Here is a 24,212-nt window from a genome sequence, read left to right on the forward strand (position 1 = left end):
AATTACAAGAAAAGCACACACATTTATGTGCCCTATGCTCGCACGAAATGCACTGTTTCTCATCAGCTCTATTTTGTCATTTTTGAGCACACGCAGCACATATTATCCAAGTCCTCAGCGGAAACCGACCACTGCTGCTTCTTTGACTTTGATTTTCGCCCGAAGCCTCCATGATAGGTATGGCTTTGGTGATGACTTCGTCCCGGACACCGATTTTAAGTTTGATCGCTCATGAAATATTAGAAGTCAACGAAAATAAAAAAATTTTCACTGGATTCGTGTTCAGCATACATTACGCTTCAGAATCACTTATCTCGAGATTCGGAGAGAAAATAATATTTAAAATATTTAAAATTTTTGACGCGCAAAAAATTTTATTTTTGATCTCCAAAAACACGTTTGCCTTAATGAAAATCACAACATAGCATATAATCTCACTAAACTCCGTTGGTTACATGGGCATCATAAGTAGTATTTACAATATTAATGGCGAGTTCACATAACATACAGATTTCGAGATAATTATAGTGACGACTCCGCCCCGGTTTCCCCTACATTAAAATACAATAAATATATACAAAAATATTAATATTATAATATTAAATATTTATTATTAACAACACATGTTTTGCATTAGATAAATTTATAACAATTTCCAAAATTTCGTTAGTACAATTTTTGTATTAGACTTGGAAGTATTGACGCGCGATATATCTGAGCGCGCCGCTCATGGTGAGAGCAATACAGTCGATTCGCACTGTTGCCAAATCTTACAATTAGCTTTACTGTGGCCGATCGATGAATTAGTCAATTGTCTTTAGGTCGATTCTCGGTTAAGTCACGGTCCGGTCTCGATCCGATCAAAAATTGTTGCCACATTAAATTCAATGCTTTTTCGAGTTTATTCACACTTGCTGGTCATGCTGGACCGTGACCGAACTGTGTCTTGACCGATAGTGAGAATCGACCTTTATTCTTCTGTTCTTGTAAAGCCCATATCAAATTACGGGTGAGATTGGATTGAAATTTGACCAAACAAAGTAAAGTTCACTAAATATGAGATTAGTTTTCTTCATTAATTAAAATTCAATCCATTCTCAATCCCAATTCGTAATGTAATACGAGTTTAAGACTGTGTTAATTTAAAAAAATGATGTGGCACCGCCGCACTAATATAGCGATACTTACAGGTGCTTATACGAAAGCACTAGCGTTCGTTTGCTGAACGAAGGGAATGGCGTAAACAAGAAACACGACAGTGTCTCGCGTCAAGTACATGCGCAGAGCGAGACCGCCCCGTGTATCTTTACGCGACCCGACAAGTTGCGAGTATCCGAGATTTTGAGATCTTAATAATGAGTAAACGGATCAAGTTCTAAATTGGTTCAATCGACAGTCTTGGAGTCGATTTATATAGATTAAATTAATACACACCCTCATTAAAAACCACGAAACTGTCTCACTGATATTGCTTTGTAAAATTATCGCTGTTGACGACTAATAAAATATAATAGCCAATTAATTACAGTTTATATTTGGATATATTCCGCACAAATCGTCTCGCATTTATCGTAACAGGATGAAACCACTAGTTTTTTCTGCTGAGAAAATGATACTTTCACACACGTTTCTAAACAGTTCGTAATTTTTATATGATTCCTGTATGAGATGTGACTGCAGAAGTTGTGTTGCAAACTATGTAGTACGTAATGTAGAGAGAGACAGAGAGAGAGAGAGAGAGAGAGGCAACGTCCTATATCGATTAATTTAATACACATCTTCCACGACGTATGACCGACGTTTGACAATCCAGAATTATCGAACTGACAATCTGATATTATCGTAATTATATTGTTCTCCTCGTTCACGTCACTTTTCCTTCATACCGTGTATAACAAAGGGGGCTGTCTCGCGATGATACATTTGCGCAGTAACCTGCGTACGATATGAATCTGAACGTAGAAAGATATTATGCCGTTAACAAATTATTTTTGTTGCAAATCGGTGGTTGGCCGTATCAGCGTAAAATAATGAAAATATTGATACCCTGTCTTATGACAATAGTGCTTTATTCTGCCATTGTAACTCAGGTAATGCATCATATTAATTACGTAGATAGTAATGCAGATACTAGTGATCGATTGAGAAATGTTGCGAAACAGAATTTTATTAAAAATAAATAGAATTTAATTTTTTTATAATAAAAAATAGGTTTGTGACATACTTATACTTTAATGGTGGTAATATAATTATTATTTTTTACAGGTACTTTTAATATACGACACTTGGGGTGATCTAGATATTGCCGTTGAATGTACAATTACCATTATTGTTGTTTTGGTTTCTAACATAAAGTTAATTAATATTGTTATAAACAATGACAAAGTAAGTTATCATCAATCAATATCGGGAATGCGTATTATTAATACTTTCTTTGCATTGTTAATCAGTTTCGACGACTATTGCAACTTATGAATAAACATTGGGAGCTTTTTAATAGCGAATTCGAACGTCATATCTTGAGATATAATGCTGGTATCGGCCAAAAAGTAGCTAACTATTTTGCAGGTACAGAAATAATTTAATTTTCAACTTTCGAAAAAGAAATTGTTTATCGACTATTGTAATCGCAAGAATGTTATGTTTAATTTTTCTGGTGTAAATAAGGGAAACTATTTTCCAATTAGAGTTAATTCATTCAGTTTGACGTATATTATCATATTTTTACATAATTTATATAGAATTATAAAATACCCATGCCGAAAAAGGATGTTTTTTTATGTCTTTTGTGAGTAATAGATAAAGACATGTATGTTCTTTTTTCCAGTATACCTTAACGCAACCTTGATATTTCATTTACTAACTCCATTCATGCCAAAAATATTGGATATTGTAATTCCGCTGAATGAGTCACGGCCATTGGCATATGTATATCGGGCTGAACATAGAGTGGATAAAGAGAAATATTACTATCCAATCGTATTCCATTCTTATATGACGTGTATCATTGTAGTAGTAATTATATTTACCGTTGATACTACATATCTAAAGTGTGTATTGCATGCTTGCAGTCTATTTACAGCTATCAGGTGAGTAAAATAAAAAACAAAATTATATTTTTCCAGTATCTTTTTATAAATGTATTTCTAAGACAGAATTTACTTATTGTTGAACGAATAAACTTAGAGACTACATCAGTACAAAAATTGCACGCTAATTTACAACGTTTTATTTCAAAGCCAACGTCTTGAAAATATTACTGGCGAGGCAGACACTATATTAGATGATTACGAAAAAATACATTCAGGGATGCATTATCATTTAGAAATGTTCATGGAGAAAAACAGTTCTGCCGGAAATGATTATAGTGAATTGATGACGTGCTTAAAAAAACATCAACTTGCATTAGAGTCTGTACTACATGAAATTTTGTCGTTCATAGTATATAACAGCGGCTTTAACAATTTTAATAAAGTGCAGATTTAACCGTCCAAACTAACCATTTTTATTAAATCACTCTATCCGATCTCCTTTCTAGACACGCTCAAACGTTGGATTCCATGTTCACTCAAGCGACATTAATTCTTCTATCTCTGAATATGGTGGTATTGAGTGTGATCGGAATACAGGTGAGCATTTAAAAAGTACATGTCTTCCCACTATGAATACTGAGAATAATTTATAACGCAATACTTCAATTTTACAGTTTGTCAATAACCTGACGCAGGGAGAAATAATAAAATACGTTTTTGTAACTTACGGTGTATTTATTCATCTTATATACATGTGTATTCCCGGACAATTGCTGATAGACCGGAGCAGAGAAGTTTTCGACAAAGCGTAAGAATTCGTGTTTTGTATAACTCTTTAAGTATTAGATGCAAATAAGAGAAATTTTTAAGATCTTATAAAATTTAATTTTTATGATAATCTTTCAATATCTTCGATCACAATTTTTTGAATTGTTTTTCAACTTTTTCAAAAAAATTCTTAAGTCTATCTATCGAGTAGGGGAGACCGGGACTGGTTGTGACATTTTTTCTATAAAGTGTCTCAACTCTTTGATTATGTTGTTCTTATAAATGAATCTAGGCTTGCTAGATTCAGTAACTAATCGAGATTTAAATTTAATAATAATTTTATCTAACCGCTCATTAGAAATTATATAAATTAAAAAATTTTGAAAAAAGAGACATGTAACTTTTTATCCCACACCAGGGGCTGGTTGTTACACCACACGGGGTAAATTGTTTTAATTTTAAGATTAAATATTAAAACACAAATATTTGTAAAGTTTATAAAAGTAAGGTTTATTGTAAACAGAAGAAATTAGAGAGTATATACCACAACATACACATTTCTGCTTATTTAGATAACAAGTGCTAGACCAATAGACAAACCTGCGTTTTTGACGGCTGCTTGTTCGGGCTCCTTTCACAAGAACGCCAGCGCCACTAGCTCGCGCGGTATGTCTTCCGACACTGGCGTGATCATTTATCTCTTTCTAACGTTACTATAGCGTTTTCGGTTTAGCTACCATTGGCACTGTAACAACCTACCCGTGTAACAACCAGCCCCAGTCTTCCCTACTAAATGTTATATGATTGAAATAATTAAAAAATAAAATAATTTTTCTGTTAATTTGAAAGTTAAATTTAAAACATAGTGTCAATTAATGCTAATTAGTGCAGATTAATTTATGTTAAAATTCAAGAATTAATGTGCAAAATAGTTTTTTAGTAACGGCAAATCTCTAAACGGCTTTCTTTCTATAACGTTTATACGTAAAATTGCATATAATTACGAATGATTTATATTATTGATAATAAATCAATTGTAAGACGCACCTTTTCTGTTAGGTACAGTTCAGCATGGTATACATTTTCCATAAAAAGTAGAAAATTATTAAGAGTACTTCTTTACAGAAGTCTCGCTCCGTGTACACTCACAGCTGGAAAGATGTTCGTTATGTCCATGACTACGTGCAGTTCGGTATGTTTGATTTACATACCTAGAAATAACGTTTTTTACAGTTTTACATAACGGTGTAAGAGATTGACATTCAATTTTAAGGTGATGCGAACTGCCATGTCATATTTCACGGCTTTTTTATCCATAAGATAAGGATATGCGACTGCAAATATATTATGTATATCTTCGCACAATTATATTATCTAGGAAAGTCATTAGCAAAGAAGCAAAAAAAGAAAATGAAGACAGTTTTGTGCTAACATAAAAATTATAAAAAAATTGTAGGTAATACAGATTTCATAAAAAAATACTTTTAAAAAATAAAAAAATATCCGCATTCGTCAAAATAGCTATTGTACGAAACAATATATTGTTTTAATCTATTTTTAATATAATGGTGCTATCAAACATTGCGCCAATTGAGCATGGGTTTGTACTTATTATAAATTTAATTCTTTTAGCATACTTAATAGAATAGTAAAATATTTAATGCAAAAGAACTTGTTATTAAGCATGAAAAAATTGTGTTTATTATGACATGTAATTGTCCTATTATTATGCTTATTAAAATAATATTTTGTCCAAAGAAACTTGGCGTTGCTAAATAAACATGCACGCATATGTTTCAAATGAGAAGCCGTTTCTCTCTATATATGTACAGATAAGGTCTTTTAAATCCATAAGCTAACTCACACATAAGGGAGATCGGGACCATGTGTCCACACTTTACGCTTTTTTCAAGTTTATTAAAAAGCTATTAATATTTGGCTAAAATTTTAATGGTATAACCTTTCAACCTTGTTATTTAAAAAAAACATAATTAGAATCGTTGATCTTTTAACATTTTAAAGAGGCGAATTTTTTAAGTGGACAAGTCAAGCATAGACAGATAGCCCCATATGCGGGGCTATCTGTTCACATGCGAGGGGCTATCTGTCCACATAATAAAAAACACATTATTTATATTAATGTTTATACTTATTTATAATTTTATTAATTATTAATATATAATATTGAAAAAACTGCCTAGTCGTTGGAGTCAAAGAAGTAGTAGGCACTTTGTGTAGATTTTTTGACAAGTTTCCTGCGTAGAGCTGACTTTTCTTTATATACGGTGGCATCAAACTGATTTTGAGTCTGTTGCAAAATCAATGTGATGAGTTTCTTTTATCCCCTCAATTCTTTAATCTTTTTTTTTTATTTGGGGCCTTTACTGTATCCTCGGCAGCGTTTGAAATAGAAAATACTCAATAATTTAAGACAAACTCATATATTTAACTTGACGTGTATTTTTAAAATAAAAATTTGATGACGATTCTTGAATCGCAGGATCAAGTAGTTGCTCGTAGGTTACTTTTTTACAGTAGCGAGTGAAAGCCCGAACATTTATTCCAAAGTCTAACGCTGTTTTTACGAAAAGATTCTCGCTTAATTTTTATTCTTTTAATCGCTCTAAATATAATTTTATTAGTCTATTTTATCCGTTTTAAGAAAAGTCTTTCTTTTGTAGTTACGCACCATTATCTATTTATAAAAAAACAATTCGCCAATGAAATGTGGACACATTGCCCCATCAAAAATAGGACAGATCGATAGCCCCGACCACGTTTTTCAGTCTTTAACATGTTGCCAATTTTAGATAATGCGGAATTAAGATTTGACGCTTCTCACACCTGATAACTATATATTAATTAATAATATTATGAATTGCTTACTTTAATTTGAGTTAAACTACCGTCACACAGCAAATTTTTCGACCGTCGAAAAATGTGAATAATTGTTTTCGCTTTTCTTTTAACGTATATAGCGTCTGCGAGAGGCATCGCAAGAAAACAAACAACATTTAAATATTTTACGTAGAGCATTTTTCAACTACTGTTACAATGGTAGAGACATCTGTCTCTTAAAACTTGAGATAGCAGTACTGTGGACACATAGCCCCCGTAGACAGATAGCCCCGGTCTTCCCTATATCTATTCACATTTTAAATCAAATTTGTTCTTCATTCCCACAAACTTCACACATGCACATAAAACATGAATATTTGTTTAGCAACGCCAAGTTCTTTTGGATGGAATATTCTGTTATTTTAATAAGTATAATAAAATAAAATAATTAAATGCCATAATAAACACAATTTTTCATGTATAATATACAGTTTTTTTACATTAAATATTTTATTATTCTATTAAGTATGATAAAAGAATTAAATTTTATAATGTATATACACTCATGCTCGGTTGGCGCGACATATGACATCACTATTTTAACAGCAAAAATAGATTGCAATAACATTGTTTTGCACAAAAGCTGTTTTGAAGGGCGCAGATATTTGACGCTCTTTTTTACATTTTTTTTAAATATTTTTTATGGTATATCACGCATTTTATAGTATCTAGCGTCTTATAAGCAATGTGTTGATGTTATGTGATATACTATAATTAAGACATATAACTATATATAAATAACTAATAATATACATATTTATAAGTTATTTAATATATGACGTATACATATATACATAGTTGAATTGATAAGATTGAGCTACGTTAGGACGTGTCAGGATGTATTGATGTTTGCAGTGAGTGGTGTAAGTTGAAGGAGTGGAGATGAGTGATATTGTGTTTGGATGAGTAAGAGTGTTGGGCTATGTTTAGACGTGTCGGAGTGTATCAAGGTATTTGGAGAGTGTGGTGTGGGTGTGAACAATGGGAGTGAGTAGTAATGTGTTGGGTGGATAAGAGTGTGTTGAGCTATGTTGGGACCAGTGTTTCCACCAGAGTGGTCTGATATTTCCCTTTTCCTTTTCCAAAATTTCCCTTTTTTCCCCACTCTACCTTGAATTTTCCCGTATTTTCCTTCCCATAAAAAAATTTCATTATCCCAGATTTTATTCCCTGACAGCACCATGTCCAAAATCGGGACATAAGACGTCTTTTCGACGTCTTTTAGACGTCTTATGTACCGCTTTTGGACAAGTGTGCTGTATGGGATTATTTCAAGAGTAGCTCACAATGTAAATTCTTTGTTTTGATAAGGAAGTTTGGAAATTTTATACTCAAAGCATTTATTTTTTACTTTTTATAATTAGTTTTAATGTCATCATTCTCAAGGTACACTGGTGCAATAAGTTAGATGGAAACAAATATAGTTGGTTTCACTCTTACTTGATGCACCAATGTACACCAGTTCAGGAAGTTCTTCGAAAACAAGTAACAGGCCTTTTATATAGTGCTAAATAGCAGTCTAGTATAATTATATTATACTAGACAGCTAACTCTTCTTATGTATAAAACATCTTCATTTTTATATATTTGTTTCGTACAGTTTAACATAAGAATAAAGACGCCTTATATAAGGTGTTGGCAGTCTAGTATTACATAAACCGTGTACCGATATATACTGCCACTACTGAAAATTTGAACTACATAATGTGAACTACAGATTTTCAGTATTGATATATCGGAACACACGGCTATAGATGTCTGTATTGTTATCTCTACATCGAAAGCTGTCGATATTGATAGTACAAGATTGTTAAGGGGATCCTAAAGTCGTCTGTAATACCGACATTTGTTTTGGCGTCAACTTGCCAAAACATTTGCTTTATATAAAAATTCTACAATATATTGTTACAAAAAAACTGTGGCGTGGACAGCGGATTACATCCAAAAATACGATACCATTGTCAGAATTAGGTTTAGACTCTAAATAAAAAAGTTATCTGTGAAAAAGGATTATTGCAAACGTGCACTAGCACTAACGCCGCATGATATGCGAGAACTAATTTGTAATAATGCTTTTTCACAGATAACTTTTTTGTTTGGAGTCTAAACCTAATTTCTGACAACGGTATGGTATTTTTAGATGTAATGCGCTGTCCACGCGACAGTCTTTTTGTAACAATACATTGTAGAATTTTTATATAAAGCGAATGTTTTGGTAAGTTGACGCCGAAACAAATGTCGGTATTACAGACTACTTTATAAGGATCCCCTTAAATTAATCGATTAAAAAAACTGAGTTTTTTAATAAAAAAAATTTTCCCGTTTTTTTCCTTTTTTTCCTTAGAGGTTCGAAAATTCCCCGAAAAGAGAAATTTTCCCTTAAAGTGGAAACACTAGTTGGGGACATGTGGGGGTGTATTGTGGTCTTTGGAGTGGGTGGGGGTCAGGTGAATGACGTGAAGATAAGTAAGGATGTAAAGGGTGTTTGAAAGTGTGTGTGAATATAGGCGAATATTGAAATATTGATTTACATCCGGACATCGAGACGACGACATTGATGATGATGATGGCGTTTCTTAAATCCAAATTAGCTGATTTTAACGTACAGTTAAAAAAAATCTCTTTTAACATTTAATGTAGAAAAAATAAAAACACTTTTATTATATGATATGAGCCTAAGCAGTCGATTGAGCCTATTAAAAATTTCATCTGTTTAGCCGATTTTTAGATATGACCATTATGCCTTCACTCAATTCGATGCAAATATAGGTACTTTTTGTCTCGCTGCTCGTGTCGTGGGCGTGTGTACTTGACGGAAGACACTGCCGTGTCCCTTGATATATCTTTATTCACATATGTGGATAAATATATATATCTATATTACCATTTTCATTTGACTTATAAAAGATTCATGACTTTAACCTGATTCACATAATTTTTTCTCACGCGACTGTAAATCGCATAACTTATTATGCGATTCTTACTAAAAACGCCAATCTCGATCCGCACGCTCAAATTATAATTTGCAATCTACCGTTCGTATAGAATTTATTAACCCTTCATTGTCCTCGTATGAGACGAACGCTCAGTTTGCATTTTATTTTCTTAATTGCATGGATGTGGCATAAAAATTAATTGAAACTTTTTGACTTTTTATTTTCAATTCATAGATTATATTTGCATGATTGTTCTCCAAAATTTCGTTAGTACAATTTTTGTATTAGACTTGGAAGTATTGACGCGCGGTAGACCGGGGACAAAAGTAACAAGGTACAGTTGTAACATCGTGAATATTTCTTAAACTATAAAAGGTACGTGTGTATGACCGCGAGGCGAGATCCGCTAGATAGAGCGGCATTTGTTCCTTAGTTCATTGCCGCCCTTCGCGGAACGTGCACGTGTGCAGGAGAAGAAGTTACTTTTTTCCTTCCTGAAGTAAGTTTTCTTACGTGCATAAAATTTGAAATATTTTTCTTTCTTTATGCCGAAAGTATAAGGTTTTATTTTTATATGTTTTAGTGATTATTTATGTTGATAATTTGCATAATACGATTGACTTTCATCCAGATATTTATGTAAAAAATTTACTTCGAATCATAAAATATCATTAGGGGACAATTGTAACATCAATGCCTGGGAACAGTTGTAGCGTTACAATTGTCTCCGTTGCTCGGGGACAACTTCAACTTAACCTAACCCTTTAAATATATATGATTATAAATAATCTTTCAGTTGAGAAAACAGTATTATTTGTTTTTGTTTGCTATAATGTAAAAATACTGATATTGTCATGTAACAAATTATTTTATCATTAAAGTTGCATTTTTTATAGAAAATTCGTAAGATTGATTACATAAACCTACTAAATAACCATTATTTTGTTTATAGATGATGTGGTACAATCGTTCCCCTCTGCTGTTACAATTGTCCCGGGGGTTGGGACGGTTGTAACAGTATTCCTCATATTCTTTAAAAACAATAATAACTTTTTTCTTAGTTACATTACTGAATTCATCACAAGAAAATTTTGTAGTCAAATAAATTCTACATCTAAAAAGGTACAGGTCTTTTTTACGTAGATATTATATTTTAACTGTTATAAAATCTTAAACTCAAAATGTTACTTTTGTCCCCGGTCTACCCTATATCTGAGCGCGCCGCTCATGGCGAGAGCAATACAGTCGATTCGCACTGTTGCCAAATCTTACAATTAGCTTTACTGTAGCCGATCGATGAATTAGTCAATGTCTTTAGGTCGATTCTCGGTCAAGTCATGGTCCGGTCACGATCCGATCACGATTTGATAAAAAATTGTTGCCATATTAAATTCAATGCTTTTTCGAGTTCATTCACACTGCTGGTCATGCTGGACCGTGACCGAACTGTGTCTTGATCGATAGTGAGAATCGACCTTTATTCTTCTGTTCTTGTAAAGCTTATATCAGATTACGGGTTAGAATTGAGATTGGATTGAAATTTGACCAAACAGAGTAAAGTTTACTAAATATGAGATTGGTTTTCTTCAATAATTAAAATTCAATCTATTCTCAATCCCAATTCGTAGTGTAATACGAGTTTAAGACTCTGTGTTAATTTAAAAAAATTATGTGGCACCGCCGCACTAATATAGTGATACACCTTAGAGGTGCTTATATGAAAGCACTAGCGTTCGTTTGCTGAACGAAGGGAATGGCGTAAACAAGAGACACGACAGTGTTTCGCGCCAAGTACATGCGCAGAGCGAGACCGTGTATCTTTACGCGAGCTGATGAGTTGCGAGTATCCAAGATTTTGAGATCTTAATAACGAGTGAACGGATCAAGTTCTAAATTGGTTCAATCGACAGTCTTGGAGTCGATTTATATAGATTACATTAATACACACCCTCATTAAAAACCACGAAACTGTCTCACTGATATTGCTTTGTATTTGTAAAATTATCGCTGTTGACGACTAATAAAATATGATAGCCAATTAATTACAGTTTATATTTGGATATATAAACTCCGCACAAATCGTCTCGCATTTATCGTAGTAGGATGAAACCACTATTTCTTTCTGCTGAGAAAATGATACTTTCACACACGTTTCTAAACAGTTCGTATATAATTTTTATATGATTCCTGTATGAGATGTGACTGCAGAAGTTGTGTTGCAAACTATGTAGTACGTAATGTAGAGAGAGGCAACGTCCTATATCGATTAATTTAATACACGTCTTCCACGACGTATGACCGACGTTTGACAATCTAGAATTATCGAACTGACAATCTAATATTATCGTAATTATATTGTTCTCCTCGTTCACGTCACTTTTCCTTCATATCGTGTATAACAAAGGGGGCTGTCTCGCGATGGCATTTGCACAGCAACCTGCGTACGATATGAATCCGGAAATGGAAAAATACTATGCCACTAACAAATTATTTTTGTCACGAATTGGTGGTTGGCCGTATCAGCGTAAAGTAATGAAAACATTGATACCATGTCTTTTCACAATGGTGCACTATTCTACTTTAGTAACTCAGGTAATGTATCATATTAATTATATAATACTGTCGATATAATCATTAATTTTTAGGTGCTTCTATTATACGACACTTGGGGTGATATAGATATTGTCGTTGAATGCACAATTACTCTTACACCTCTTTTTGCTGCTAGCACGAAGTTAATTAATATCGTTGTGAATAACGACAAAGTGAGTTGTCAAATGGACATCGATAATGTGTATATTTACTGTTATTATTTCTTTTTGCATTATTGATCAGTTTCAACGACTGTTGCAACTTATGAACGAACATTGGGAGTTTTTTAATAGCGAATATGAACGTCATATCTTGAGACATTATGCTAGTATCGGTCAAAAAGTAACAAGCTATTATGCAGGTACAGAAATAATTAATTTTTAAGTCTTTAAAGAAAAATTATCGATTTTTGTAATCGCAAGAATGTTATGTTCAATTTTTCTGGTGTAAATAAGGAATTTTTTAAAATTAAAATTAATTTTGTTAAGTTCAAAATTTCACATATATTATTAACCCTTCGCCCGTAAACTATAATTTGACTGGCATTGTCCGTAATCTGGGTCGTAAATGTCCTGTCGTTATTTTGACCTAGTAAATAGTGTTCAAAAAATCTGAAAAAATTCTGTAATACTTGTATATTATCCTATTTTATAATCCCAAAGTTTATTTAGCAATTCGTTATAAAATAAATTGTTTATAAATAATTCTTTATGCAAAAAATTAATAAAAATCTATTTTTATTAAAAAAATCATATCATTGAATTTTAAATCAAAATGAAAAATTCCAACGAGGTTTTATAATTAAATATGTGTACTTTCAAGAAAAAAATTCTGTATATGGGTCATTTTCAAAAAGTATAATTATTCTGAGGATTGAAAATGGCGTTTTTTGGGTTAAAGAAAAATAAGATTTTTAGCGTAATTTTTACATTATTTTATTAAAAAATCATATAAAATCGTCTTTTTCGTAAATAATATCTGATATTTGTCGCTTGATCATCCATTGTACTCTGAAAGTACATGTAATTTCTTTTTACACGTGTTTTCATCCACTCACATTTTGAGGTTATATATATAATATACACAATCATAAAAAAATATCATTTATATAAGTTATAAATAACTGTAGTAACATGAAAATGACGTTAAATTAATTTTACTTACTTGCACGAAAGTCTGGCACTGTCCGTAATCAGGGTCAATATTGGCACTGGACGCACTTTGACTCGCTGCTGGTCAAGCACACACTGGCGAATTCCAACGAAACTTTGGGCATGAGTTCTCCTCACTACCTACTTTTTTTACGAGGGAAAGCAAGCCCCCCCCCTTTCATTTCGGCGGTATTCTGTTTTGAATTTTGGCTTGTGCCATTTACGACCCAGATTACGGGCGAAGGGTTAAATTTTTACAAAATTTGTATAAGATTATAAAATATATACCCATGCCGAGAAGAAGAACATTCTGTGACATTTCATACAAATAATTATAAGCTATATATATATGTTCTTTTTTCCAGTATACTTTACCATAACCTTGATATCTTATTTGTTAATTCCATTGATACCAAGAATCTTGGATATTGTAATTCCGCTAAATGAGTCGCGACCATTAGCATACATATATCAGGCTGAATACAGAGTGGATGAAGAGAAGTACTATTATCTAATCATATTCCATACTTACATTGTAAGTACAATTACAACGACAATTTTATTCACCGTTGATACCACATATATAGTGTGTACATTGCATGCTTGCAGTTTATTTACAGCTATCAGGTGAGTAAAATTTAAAAAAAATTGTAATCTTCCTGTACCTTTTATAAATTCCCTGAGAAAAAAAAATTTTTTGCATTTAATTAGTAAATATTAGTTTGCATACAACTGCAACTCCATTTATTAAAATAAAGAAAATTTTCCTTTTTATTAGTATATATTTTTCTCACGAACAGTGAATACACATGTACTAATAAAAACAAAAATTTTTTTCATTTTAGTAAATGGAGTCATAGTTGTATGCAAACTAATATTTACTAAAATGCAGAAAATTTTTTCTCAGTGTGTACTTCTAAGAAAGCTAGAATTTATAAGTTATAATATTGTCAAACGAATAAACTTAGAGAATACATCGGTGCAAAGATTACGAAGCGCATTAATTTATAACGTTTTATTTTAAAGCTGGCGTCTTGAAAATATTATTGGCGAGGCAGACACTAAATCAGACAATAATGAAAAAATATATACAAGAATGCATTATCATCTAGAGATTTTCGCGGAGAAACACGGTTCTGCCAACAATGATTATCGTGAATTAATAATGTGCTTGAAAAAACATCAACTTGCATTAGAGTCTGTACTATGTGAAATTCTGTCGTCTATTAATAACAGTTTAACAATTTTAGTGAATAAGTGACTCAATCGTCCAATCTAATATAGCATTTATTCAACTATCTATATCAAATTATTTTATCCAATCTCTTATCTCTCTCTCTCTCTCTTTCTCTTTCTTTCTCTCTCTAGACACGTCAAGACGCTGGACTCCATATTCACTCATGCGACGTTCATTCTTTTATCTCTGAATGTGCTAATATTGAGTGTGATCGGAATACAGGTGAGCATTTAATTATACAAGGTGAGTCATTTTAATTTATTATCCCCAAAAACTTTTTTATTTTTAATTTGAGAAAAAAGCATTTTTTTGCCCAGTTAATTAAATTAAAATAACACCTGTATTTAAAAAATATATGTGTCCCCACTGGGAATATTGAGAATATTTTATAACACAATACTTTAATTTTTCAGCTTATCAATAACTTGACGCATACTGAAGAGGTAATAAGATACGGATTTATAACTTTTGCTGCATTTATTCATCTCGTATGTATGTGTATTCCTGGACAATTGCTGATAGACCGAAGCACAGACGTTTTCGACAAGGCGTAAGAATTTGTGTAGCTCTTTAAGCATTAGATGCAAATAAGAGATATTTTTAAGATCTTATATGTTTAATTTTCATGATATTTTTCCAATATCTTCGATCACGATTTTTTGAATTGTTTCTCAATTTTTTCAAAAAATTTTTAAGGCTCCTGGGTACTTGTCGCGGCCATGTTGAAATGTGACGTCAGAAGCGAGAAATGACACGTTGAAAATTATTGCGTAGTATTTCCAAATAAAAAGATATTTGCTTAAAATAACACTACAGATCACTTCAGCACACCTCGAAAATACTCCGAGTTGAAGTTAAGTCTATACCCCTTTCCCTTGACAGTTAATAAACATCCGTAAAACGAATGTGATACGATACAGGCTTGTGCGCAGGCGCATGACTAGATTTTGTATTACATTTATTTTACGGCTGTTTATTAACTGCCAAGAGAAAGGGATAGACTTAACTTCAACTCGGAGTATTTTCGAAGTGTGCTGAAGTGATCTGTAGTGTTATTTTAAGCAAATATCTTTTTATTTCGAAATACTACGCAAGAATTCTCAACGTGTCAATTCTCAACATTTCTCGCTTTTGACGTCACATCTCATGAGATGTCGGAAAAGAGCCCAGGAGCCTTGAGTCTATCTATCAAGCATTAAAGGCCGTAGCCAGATAAGAAGGGTCAATGTGCCCCCACACGGATCATGCTCATTTTTTTTGCTTTAATTGCTATCAGTGTCACTTACAATAAAAAATAAAAATAAAAATTTTAAAAATAATTTATATCTTTTAATCGATTTAACAGATTTTGATAAAATTTTAATATGTTGTAAATATTATTGAGACACAATTGTGGAAAAATCGGAAAAAGTTTCTGATGACAGAAACATTGATAAAAAAAATAATAAATGTTCTTGATTTTTTTAGTCCCGATATCTTTCTTGTATAATTACGAAAAAAATTTTATAGAATCTTGGAGTAGTTTTTTATCTGACATAATTTTTTGGAAGCAATAAAATGAGTAGGCGGTACTTTAAAAAAATAAAGTATTTTTTTATTTTTTTTAAATATGATATGCTTTTGGTACGATCGCCATATATTTTATGTAGAATTTTGGGATAGTATTCTACAAGTAATTTTTTCGAACCAATAAAATAGGTAGGCAGAAGTTTAAAAAAATAAAATTTTTTTTTATTTTTTTAAATTATGATATGCTCTTCGTACCATTGCCATATTTTTTTGTAAACTTTTGAGACGGTATTCTATAACAAGTAATTTTTTTGAACCAATAAAATGGGTAGAAGGTACTTCAAAAAACAAAATTTTTTTTCAGAATTATCATAGTTTTTTGGTACCATCGCCATATTTTTATTTAGAATCTTGGAATGAAATCCTACAACAAGTAATTTTCCGGAATTTATTAAATAAATAAGTGCAGGTACTAAAAAAATAATAAAATAAAGTAAATTGAAATAATTATGAAAGGATACACTATTATCGTATTAAATCAAATGTTTATTAATGAAGTATATATATATACACATACACGTACACATACATTCAAAATAATGAAGTACACATTCACTTCGTTCACATAATCACTTTCATACTATTATTTATGTTATACGGGAAATATGATAAATTGGGAATTATGCATAATGGCCGGGCAATATGTATAATTCCCAATTTGTTCAGTCAAAATGATTAGTAGAAAAGAATTAATTAAATTTCCCGGTCATTATGCATACCCAATGCTAAATGATCATTTTGATAAATCACCTTATTTGAGTTGATTTTCCCGGCAATCTTAAGCCCCTTGCACAATAGGCGATATAGCGATGCGAGGTGCTACATGGGTTTACAACTTTCCACGCGTGGAAAGCCCACGCATGTACTTTGAAGGCACACTATGTTTTTAGTTTAATAATAGTGAAGCCCCCCGCAGGGGGCGGAACCTACTGCCTCCTACTGACACCTCGTTTCGCGTGGAAAGTGTATGCGTGGAAACAGTAGGTTCCGTCCCCCTGCGGGGGGCTCCACTATTATTAAGGAGGTTGGAGCAGTTTGGTCAATCATAGATTTTCGTTTGTAAAAAATATATGATAGTATAGGATCTACCGCATGTGTGAGAATTATTTCAGATTTATTGACCATCCAGAAGCTGAGATATTAATTTCCAAAAATGCGTCGTTTTACATGGGGTTATATGGAGAAAGCGTTGACGGCGATGATTGATCCCAATTTTCTTTATCATAACATGATGTACCAACCTTATTCTTCACTCTGGTGTCAAAATACAATGCAAAAAAAAATCACTAAAATTTCACGAATTCAGCCTTGCCACACTGGGGTGCAGGTGATCCCACTTCACTTTGGACGACTGCCACAGACAAAAACGGTCCCGGCGTAATGCCACTGGCTTGAGAGGATAGTGGCATCCTCGAACTATTGACAGATGTCGCTATAGACCCGCTCCCCGTAGGTTTAGGTACTTAAAATTAAGGGAATATGGTCGTGGGGTAGTCTGCACCTCAGTGTGGCAAGTAAGGGTTAAGCCGAGCAAAAAATATAAATTATTTTCGAAATTTTTATTTTTATTTTTTACAGCAAAACGGTTCAATATTAAGAGCTAATATTCGACTAAATTGTAAGTGACATTGATAGCAATCAAAGTAAAAAAAATGAGCATGATCAGTGTGGGGACACATTAACCCTTTTTATCCAACTACGGCTTTTATGTGATCAAAATAATTAAAAATAAAATAATTTTTCTGTTAATTTAAAGATTAAATTGAAAATATAGTGTCAATTAATGCTAAAATTAATGCCAATTAATATTAAAATTCAAGAATTAATATGCAAAGTAGCTTTTTAGTAACGGCGAATCTTTGAACGGCAATGCTTTCTTTGTAACGTTACATAATTTTATTGCATATAATTATGATGACTTACATTATGGATAACAAGTTAATCGCAAAATGCTTCTTTTCTGTTAGGTATGGTTCATCATGGTATACGTTTTCTGTAAAAAGTAAAAAATTATTAAGAGTACTTCTTTACAGAAGTCTCGCTCCGTGTACGCTCACGGCTGGAAAGATGTTCGTTATGTCCATGACTATGTGCAGTTCGGTACGTCTCTCTCTAATTTACATACCTAGAAAGAACATCTTTCATAGATTATTGAAATATTAGGCTCGTGTTTACAAATCAATGAGAGAATAAAAGGCCAACAAAACGAACTAAATTAAGATAAGAAGAAAGAAACCGTCATTTTGCTTCCTCATAGAGGAAGCTTTGTTTTCGTAAATTTCGTATATGAACCTTTGATCGCTTATAAAGAGTTGGGTCTAATCAACAAAATTTAAAAGAATTATATATAAAACTAGCTGGTTACCCGGGCTTCGCCCCGGAGGACATATATAATCAGACACGCAAATAGTCTCTCTCTCTCTCTCTCTGTTATTAACTTAATAACTATTGGACCGAATTTATATTAGAACCATATAAAATAGAGGTAGAATTTTCCGGAGAGTGCTGTAGAGTGTATAGTTTTTTACACTTGTAAGAATTAAAAAGAATTTTTAAATGAGTCCAGAAAATAGATAACGAAAAACTATACACTCTATAGCATTCGCCGGAAAATTCTACCCCTATTTTATATGGTTTTAATATAAATTCGGTCCAATAGTTTTTAAGTTAATAACGTTTTTTTTTATTTTTCTAATTCTTACGGGTGGTGTATGTTTGAACGTTTTTAACTTAAAAATTATTGGACCGAATTTGTATTAAAACTATATAAAATAGGGGTAGAATTTTCCGGGGAGTGCTATAGAGTGTATAGTTTTTCGTTATCTATTTTCTAAAAACCGATTTTTTTAATTCTTTTACCCGTAAGAATTAGAAAAATTAAAAAAATCGGTTTTCAGAAAATCGGTAACGAAAAACTACACACTCTATAGCACTCCCCGGAAAATTCTAGCCCTATTTCATGTACTTGTGGTAAAAATTCGGTCCAATAGTTTTCACGTTATTAACGTTCAAACATACACCACCCGTAAGGATTTTATATAATAGTATAGATAGGGGTAGAAGAAACCAAAGAAAAGATTGTTTTTTGAGTTTTTTATGCTAATATGTTCAGAGTGTTCTAAAACGTCGAAAAATTGCATTAAAAAAAAATGTCGTGTGTGTGTGTGTGTGTGTGTGTGTGTGTGTGTGTGTGTGTATGTGCAGATTTGATGTTGTGGTTGCTCTAACTTCCGCAAATATTGAGATATTGGGCTGTTTTTTTTTTTTTTTTTTTTTTTTTATTGATAGAGTATCATTCAAGGAAAGTTGGTATTGAATTTGGCGATGATCGGTAAAGGGGTTCTTTTTTTTTAAATTTTTGAATTTTTTTAGAAATGTCCGTGGTTGCTCTAACTTCCGCCAATTTTGAGATATCAGACTATTTATAATTCTATTATATTCTTCAGTCCTTTTTATCTATATTTCATATATAATTCTTTAAGATTTGGTTGATTAGACTCAGCTTTATACGCGATTAAAGGTCCATATGCGAAGTCCATATTGGACCATGTATTTTTATAAAATTTTGAATTTTTTGAGGATCGGTGAAGGGATTACCGATTTTTGTTTAAAAAGTGTATAAGATGTACATGTAATTTTATATAGAGTATTATTAAAAAAAGATTGTTTTGAATTTTGCTTTCATATATAATTCTTTAAGATTTGGTTGATCAGTTCTTGAGTTAAAGACATTTAAAATTTTGAAAAATTCAATATAAAGAAAGAACTTTTTTACCGATTATCGCCAAATTCAGTACCAACCTTTTTTTAATGACACTCTATATAAAAAATTACATGTATAACTAATACATGTAATTTTTCAAGTAAAAATCGGTAACTCCTTCACCGATCTTCGCCAAATTTAATATCTTTCTTAAATGATACTTTAACCATAAAGTAACTTACACATTTTTTAAGCAGAAATCTTTCGCCCTTTACCTCGCAAAATTCAAAACAACCTTCTTTTAATAATACTCTATATAAAATTACATGTACATCTTATAGACTTTTTAAGCAGAAATCGGTAATCCCTGCACCGATCCTCGCCAAATTAAATAACAATCTTCCTTTAAAATGATACTCTATCCATCAAATAACTTAGGGTAGATTGAGGCAAATCGGAGGCAAATCAATATAAATTTTAAAACAATTTTTGTAAGTGTTTTATTTCAAACAAGTTATTTTATGGTGCTAATTAGTAATCCGATTTGCCTCGGTCTACCCTATACATTTTTTAGGCAGAAATCGGTAACGCTTTCACTAATCTTCGCCAAATTCAAAACAACCTCCCTTTAATGATACCTTATATATAAGATTACATGTATGACTTGTACATTTTTTAGGCAAAAATTGGTAACCCTTTCACCGATCATTGCCAAATTCAACACCAATCCTTTAATGATACTCCATCCATAAAAAAAGTGTGCAAGTGGAAACTTGTACATTGCTTCCTCATAATTTTTAAGTGTGCAAGTAGAAACTTGCACATTGCTTCCTCATAGTTTTTAAATGTGCAAGTAGAAACTTGTACATTGCTTCCTCATAATTTTTAAGTGTGCAAGTGGAAACTTGTACATTGCTTCCTCATAGTTTTTAAGTGTGCAAGTGGAAACTTGGAAGCAATGTACAAGTTTTTTAACTAATGACCAACATGTGACGACTCGGAATTATTCATTTTTTAAAAGAGAAACTAGTTGCTTCTTGTCATTGGCTTAGCCTCTTAGTATAATCTTCGTGTATGTTATCTCATTTTGCTATTATTTAAGTTTTAATTTATATATTATTTATTTTTTCGTTACAATCGCGGGAATCCTTATGGTAGACAAAATTCTTTATTATTATTATTATTGATTTAGTAGAAAGACTAAGTGAAGTCGAAACGTTTACCGATTAACCAATTTATATGAAAATGAAATTTTAACATAATATCTTAATTTAGCTCGTTTTGTTGGCTTTTTATTCCCTCATCTTTTATAGATTTATATAACGTTATAATAGACTAACATTCAATTTTAAGGTGATGCAAACTGCCATGTCGTATTTCACGGCCTTTTTGTCCGTAAAAAAATAAGGATGTCATTGCAATTACATTTTATGTATATCTTTACAATATTATAATATCTAAGAAAGCCATTAGCCATCATTGAATTTAAAGGATAAGTGTTATCGTAATAAAGCGACATCAGAAATATTTTACATCAAAAATATGAATATATGTTCTATATATTATTTCCACTGTCTCGCAAAAAAAGAAAATAAAGGAAATTTTTTGCTAACATAAGAATTATAGAAAATTTGTAAATGATAGATATATTTAACAAGTATATATCTATATTTATTTATGAGTGCATATTTTTATTTGACTCGTAGAAAGTTTATGATTTTAACGTGTTTCATATAACTTTCCCTCACGCGAATATCGCGTAATGAGTTATTATGGATTCTTACAGAATCCATTTATCGCGTTAGTCGATCTGCATATTCAAATCGATAGTGCATTGTAATCACGTCTGCCTAGTTAGCCCCCTTAATCAAAATGTAACAAATAAATTATATAATAATGTGCTATTTATGCGCTCTCTAAACCTATAAGAAAAAATTTTGCGCTCGTTTTGTTTAACTACAAACAATTATTTTTAATTGAGTAGAGGGAGGGAGGCTGCCAGTGAGCTTTTCAACATGTTAATCACAAGCAATTTTGAAAAACTTGTGAGATGTGTAAGCGAATTAGTGGATCTTTCATTCGTCGTAAGAAGAAATTCCAATGAGTGCAACGCAAAAAGAATCTAAAAATAATAACGCATAAATCATAGACATATCATATACATATTTAATTTATCAAGTTTTACAGTTTGAGATTAATTAGGCGTGGATGTCTTTATTCATCGTAAAAGAAAAGTCTCTTAAGAAATGCAGCGGAAATATCGAAATCATCTTAAAATAATAATGCATAATATGTTAAATAATCCAACTTTTGAATTTTTAACGAGTTATAAAAGAATATTACTGCTTGTATTAAGAGGGAAGTCCTTTAAGGATGCGATGCAAAAATCGAAATTACTTTGATGTCAGTGTATAATTAGTACATAAATCTTGTATATTTGTTTCTTCAGAATTGCTTGTGATTAACATATGAGAAGCTTACTGGCAGCCTATCCCCTCTCCACCATTAAGAATAATTTAGCGCGTAAAAAGCGTATTATTTTATAATATATATTCGTTAAATTTTGATCAAGTAGAAGAGTCAGACGTATTGCAATCTGCTGTTCGTAGTACAAGGGGATCCTCGGTGGAGAAAGCGGGCCGGGAGGGGCTCGGGTGGACTCCTACCTACGGGGTCTCCACCACAGGCGCTCCTTTCGGTCCGCGATGGGTGGGTGGCGGGGCGGCGGGACTTCGGGGATGGCAACATTCCCGGGTCCTGGCCCTACCTGCCCTCTAGTGGGGCGCGGGGGAGAGGGGATCCGACACCTCGGTGATGGAAACCCCCTCCCCTCCACGCCGGGGACAGCCGCACGCTCGTGCGAAAGCAACTCCGAAAGGGAGGGTGGCGGATGGGAATGGTGTCCCTTATTCTTATTCATCCGCCACAAGTTAGGTCTTTGACCAGTCAGGTCAGGCACGAGGGGGCCCATGGACGTTATGCTTTGCGATTCCCAGGGGCTCCTCACATACCTAAGTGCCGAGAGAGACACCCGGAGAGGTTTTAGCCCGTAGGAGTCCGGCATAACCGCCTGCCCCGCCCCGGGGGCAGGGGTATCCTATGAGGATTTCCCCCTTGTTAAAAAAAAAAGTACAAGGGAATCCTATAGCGAAGGCCGAACTTACTTGATGTCGATAATGTCAACATTTCTAATTCTGTTTTCTCTATATCTGTTCTTGTCTAACTATAGATATCTGTTTTTGTCCGATCGCTGTGCCATCTCTCGCTACATGCAATACTGCTTATCCTATCAACCTGCATGTACTTTTGCACATATAAAAGTTAAAAGCATGCAACTTTTTTTCTAGGCTTTTATCTTAGTTGGAATTGCACGATATTGTTCTTCAATGTTTTCTCTAGAGAGCTTGTATCTCATTTTGTATATATAAACTGCAGTATTTTTGTACAAGCAATTATTGTCGTCACAGTGACAGCTCTATGTGCCCAAATTTTTAATTTTTTTCCGTTTTTTTATATAAAATCGACCCTAGCCTTCTACATTTTTTGCAATTCCGTAAAGCCAATTAAAAGTTGTATGCTTTTAACTAAATGTCGGTAATTACTGCCACTATAGGATCCCCTTTGCCATAATTTAATGTAGATTGCATTGGAACACATACTCATTAAAAATGAATAAGAAATTGCTTCACAGATATTGTTTCACAGAATTATCGCTGTTTATCACCAATAATACATGCGTCGATGGCCAATTAATTACAGTTTGTATTCCGATATATTCCGCACAAATCGTCTCGCATTTATCGCAGCACGAAGAAAACACTATTTCTTCCTGCTGAGAAAATACTTTCACTTACGTTTGTAAATAGTTTATAATTTTATTATAATTCCTACTCTCTAAAGTTTTTCGAGTAAAAATTTGACTCTTGGCTTGAGTGAATGCACTATCAACTCTTCACAGTGTGACTTTACACTCATTTTCACCTCTTTTAAGCTAGCAGGACCAAATGGGCAGAATCAAACCGGACCTATCAGAATATTTAGTACTTTTTTTGTACTAATTTGTACCACTAGTAACAATTTTGTACCTCGTGCCGTTTCGGAGAAAATCGTGTCGCTGCTACCTTAGAATTAAGCTAGAAAGACCACAAGAAAAAAAATAAAAAAAAGGATTTTAAATACAGAAATTTGAAGGACTGAATTTGTACTAATTTGTACCATACAAATAAACTTAAGGGGGGGGTATAGTTTATTCGGCGAAAAAAAAGCATGTTTTTAGGATTTTTTTTTTGGCGTAACGGATAGTGTTCATTTATTGAAAAATTTACA

At 32.6% G+C, this 24,212-nt stretch overlaps 2 protein-coding genes across 6 annotated transcripts; both read left to right on the plus strand.

The window, feature by feature from the left end:
• The first annotated feature begins 1,957 nt into the window (after positions 1–1,957).
• LOC112465429 (odorant receptor 49a-like) lies at positions 1,958–5,189 on the plus strand. 3 transcript variants are annotated; one of them, XM_025032965.1, is made up of 9 exons: positions 1,958–2,090; positions 2,266–2,385; positions 2,451–2,568; positions 2,828–3,089; positions 3,240–3,410; positions 3,539–3,629; positions 3,707–3,840; positions 4,860–4,992; positions 5,074–5,189. In XM_025032965.1, the coding sequence occupies exons 1-9, from the start codon at positions 2,031–2,033 to the stop codon at positions 5,122–5,124; spliced, it is 1,140 nt and encodes a 379-aa protein (XP_024888733.1). In that variant the 5' UTR covers positions 1,958–2,030; the 3' UTR covers positions 5,125–5,189. The 3 variants fall into 3 exon arrangements, with proteins under 3 accessions (XP_024888733.1, XP_024888734.1, XP_024888735.1); XM_025032966.1 differs by having other exon boundaries at positions 4,866–4,992; XM_025032967.1 differs by having other exon boundaries at positions 4,926–4,992.
• A 6,865-nt stretch (positions 5,190–12,054) lies between these two features.
• LOC112465428 lies at positions 12,055–21,402 on the plus strand. Of its 3 annotated transcripts, none has more exons than XM_025032962.1 (9): positions 12,055–12,226; positions 12,280–12,399; positions 12,470–12,587; positions 13,743–14,004; positions 14,404–14,574; positions 14,746–14,836; positions 15,028–15,164; positions 18,151–18,283; positions 21,240–21,402. In XM_025032962.1, exons 1-9 carry the CDS (start codon positions 12,083–12,085, stop codon positions 21,291–21,293), a joined length of 1,230 nt encoding a protein of 409 aa, XP_024888730.1. In that variant the 5' UTR covers positions 12,055–12,082; the 3' UTR covers positions 21,294–21,402. The 3 variants fall into 3 exon arrangements, with proteins under 3 accessions (XP_024888730.1, XP_024888731.1, XP_024888732.1); XM_025032963.1 differs by having other exon boundaries at positions 12,055–12,199; XM_025032964.1 differs by having other exon boundaries at positions 21,221–21,291.
• Positions 21,403–24,212: the final 2,810 nt, after the last annotated feature.

Source organism: Temnothorax curvispinosus, unplaced genomic scaffold (assembly GCF_003070985.1).
Source record: "Temnothorax curvispinosus isolate PA1 unplaced genomic scaffold, ASM307098v1 QBEX01015194.1, whole genome shotgun sequence".
NCBI lineage: Eukaryota > Metazoa > Arthropoda > Insecta > Hymenoptera > Formicidae > Temnothorax > Temnothorax curvispinosus.

Excerpts from the sequence above, each read along its gene's own strand:
- LOC112465429 (XM_025032965.1), top strand. The coding sequence starts at position 2,031 with ATGAAAATATTGATACCCTGTCTTATGACAATAGTGCTTTATTCTGCC. Across the intron at positions 2,091-2,265 it reads ATTCTGCCATTGTAACTCAG|GTACTTTTAATATACGACAC; the intron begins GTAATGCATCAT and ends TATTTTTTACAG. Across the intron at positions 3,630-3,706 it reads TGAGTGTGATCGGAATACAG|TTTGTCAATAACCTGACGCA; the intron begins GTGAGCATTTAA and ends TCAATTTTACAG.
- LOC112465428 (XM_025032962.1), top strand. The coding sequence starts at position 12,083 with ATGAATCCGGAAATGGAAAAATACTATGCCACTAACAAATTATTTTTG. Across the intron at positions 12,400-12,469 it reads TCGTTGTGAATAACGACAAA|TTTCAACGACTGTTGCAACT; the intron begins GTGAGTTGTCAA and ends ATTATTGATCAG. Across the intron at positions 14,837-15,027 it reads TGAGTGTGATCGGAATACAG|CTTATCAATAACTTGACGCA; the intron begins GTGAGCATTTAA and ends TTAATTTTTCAG.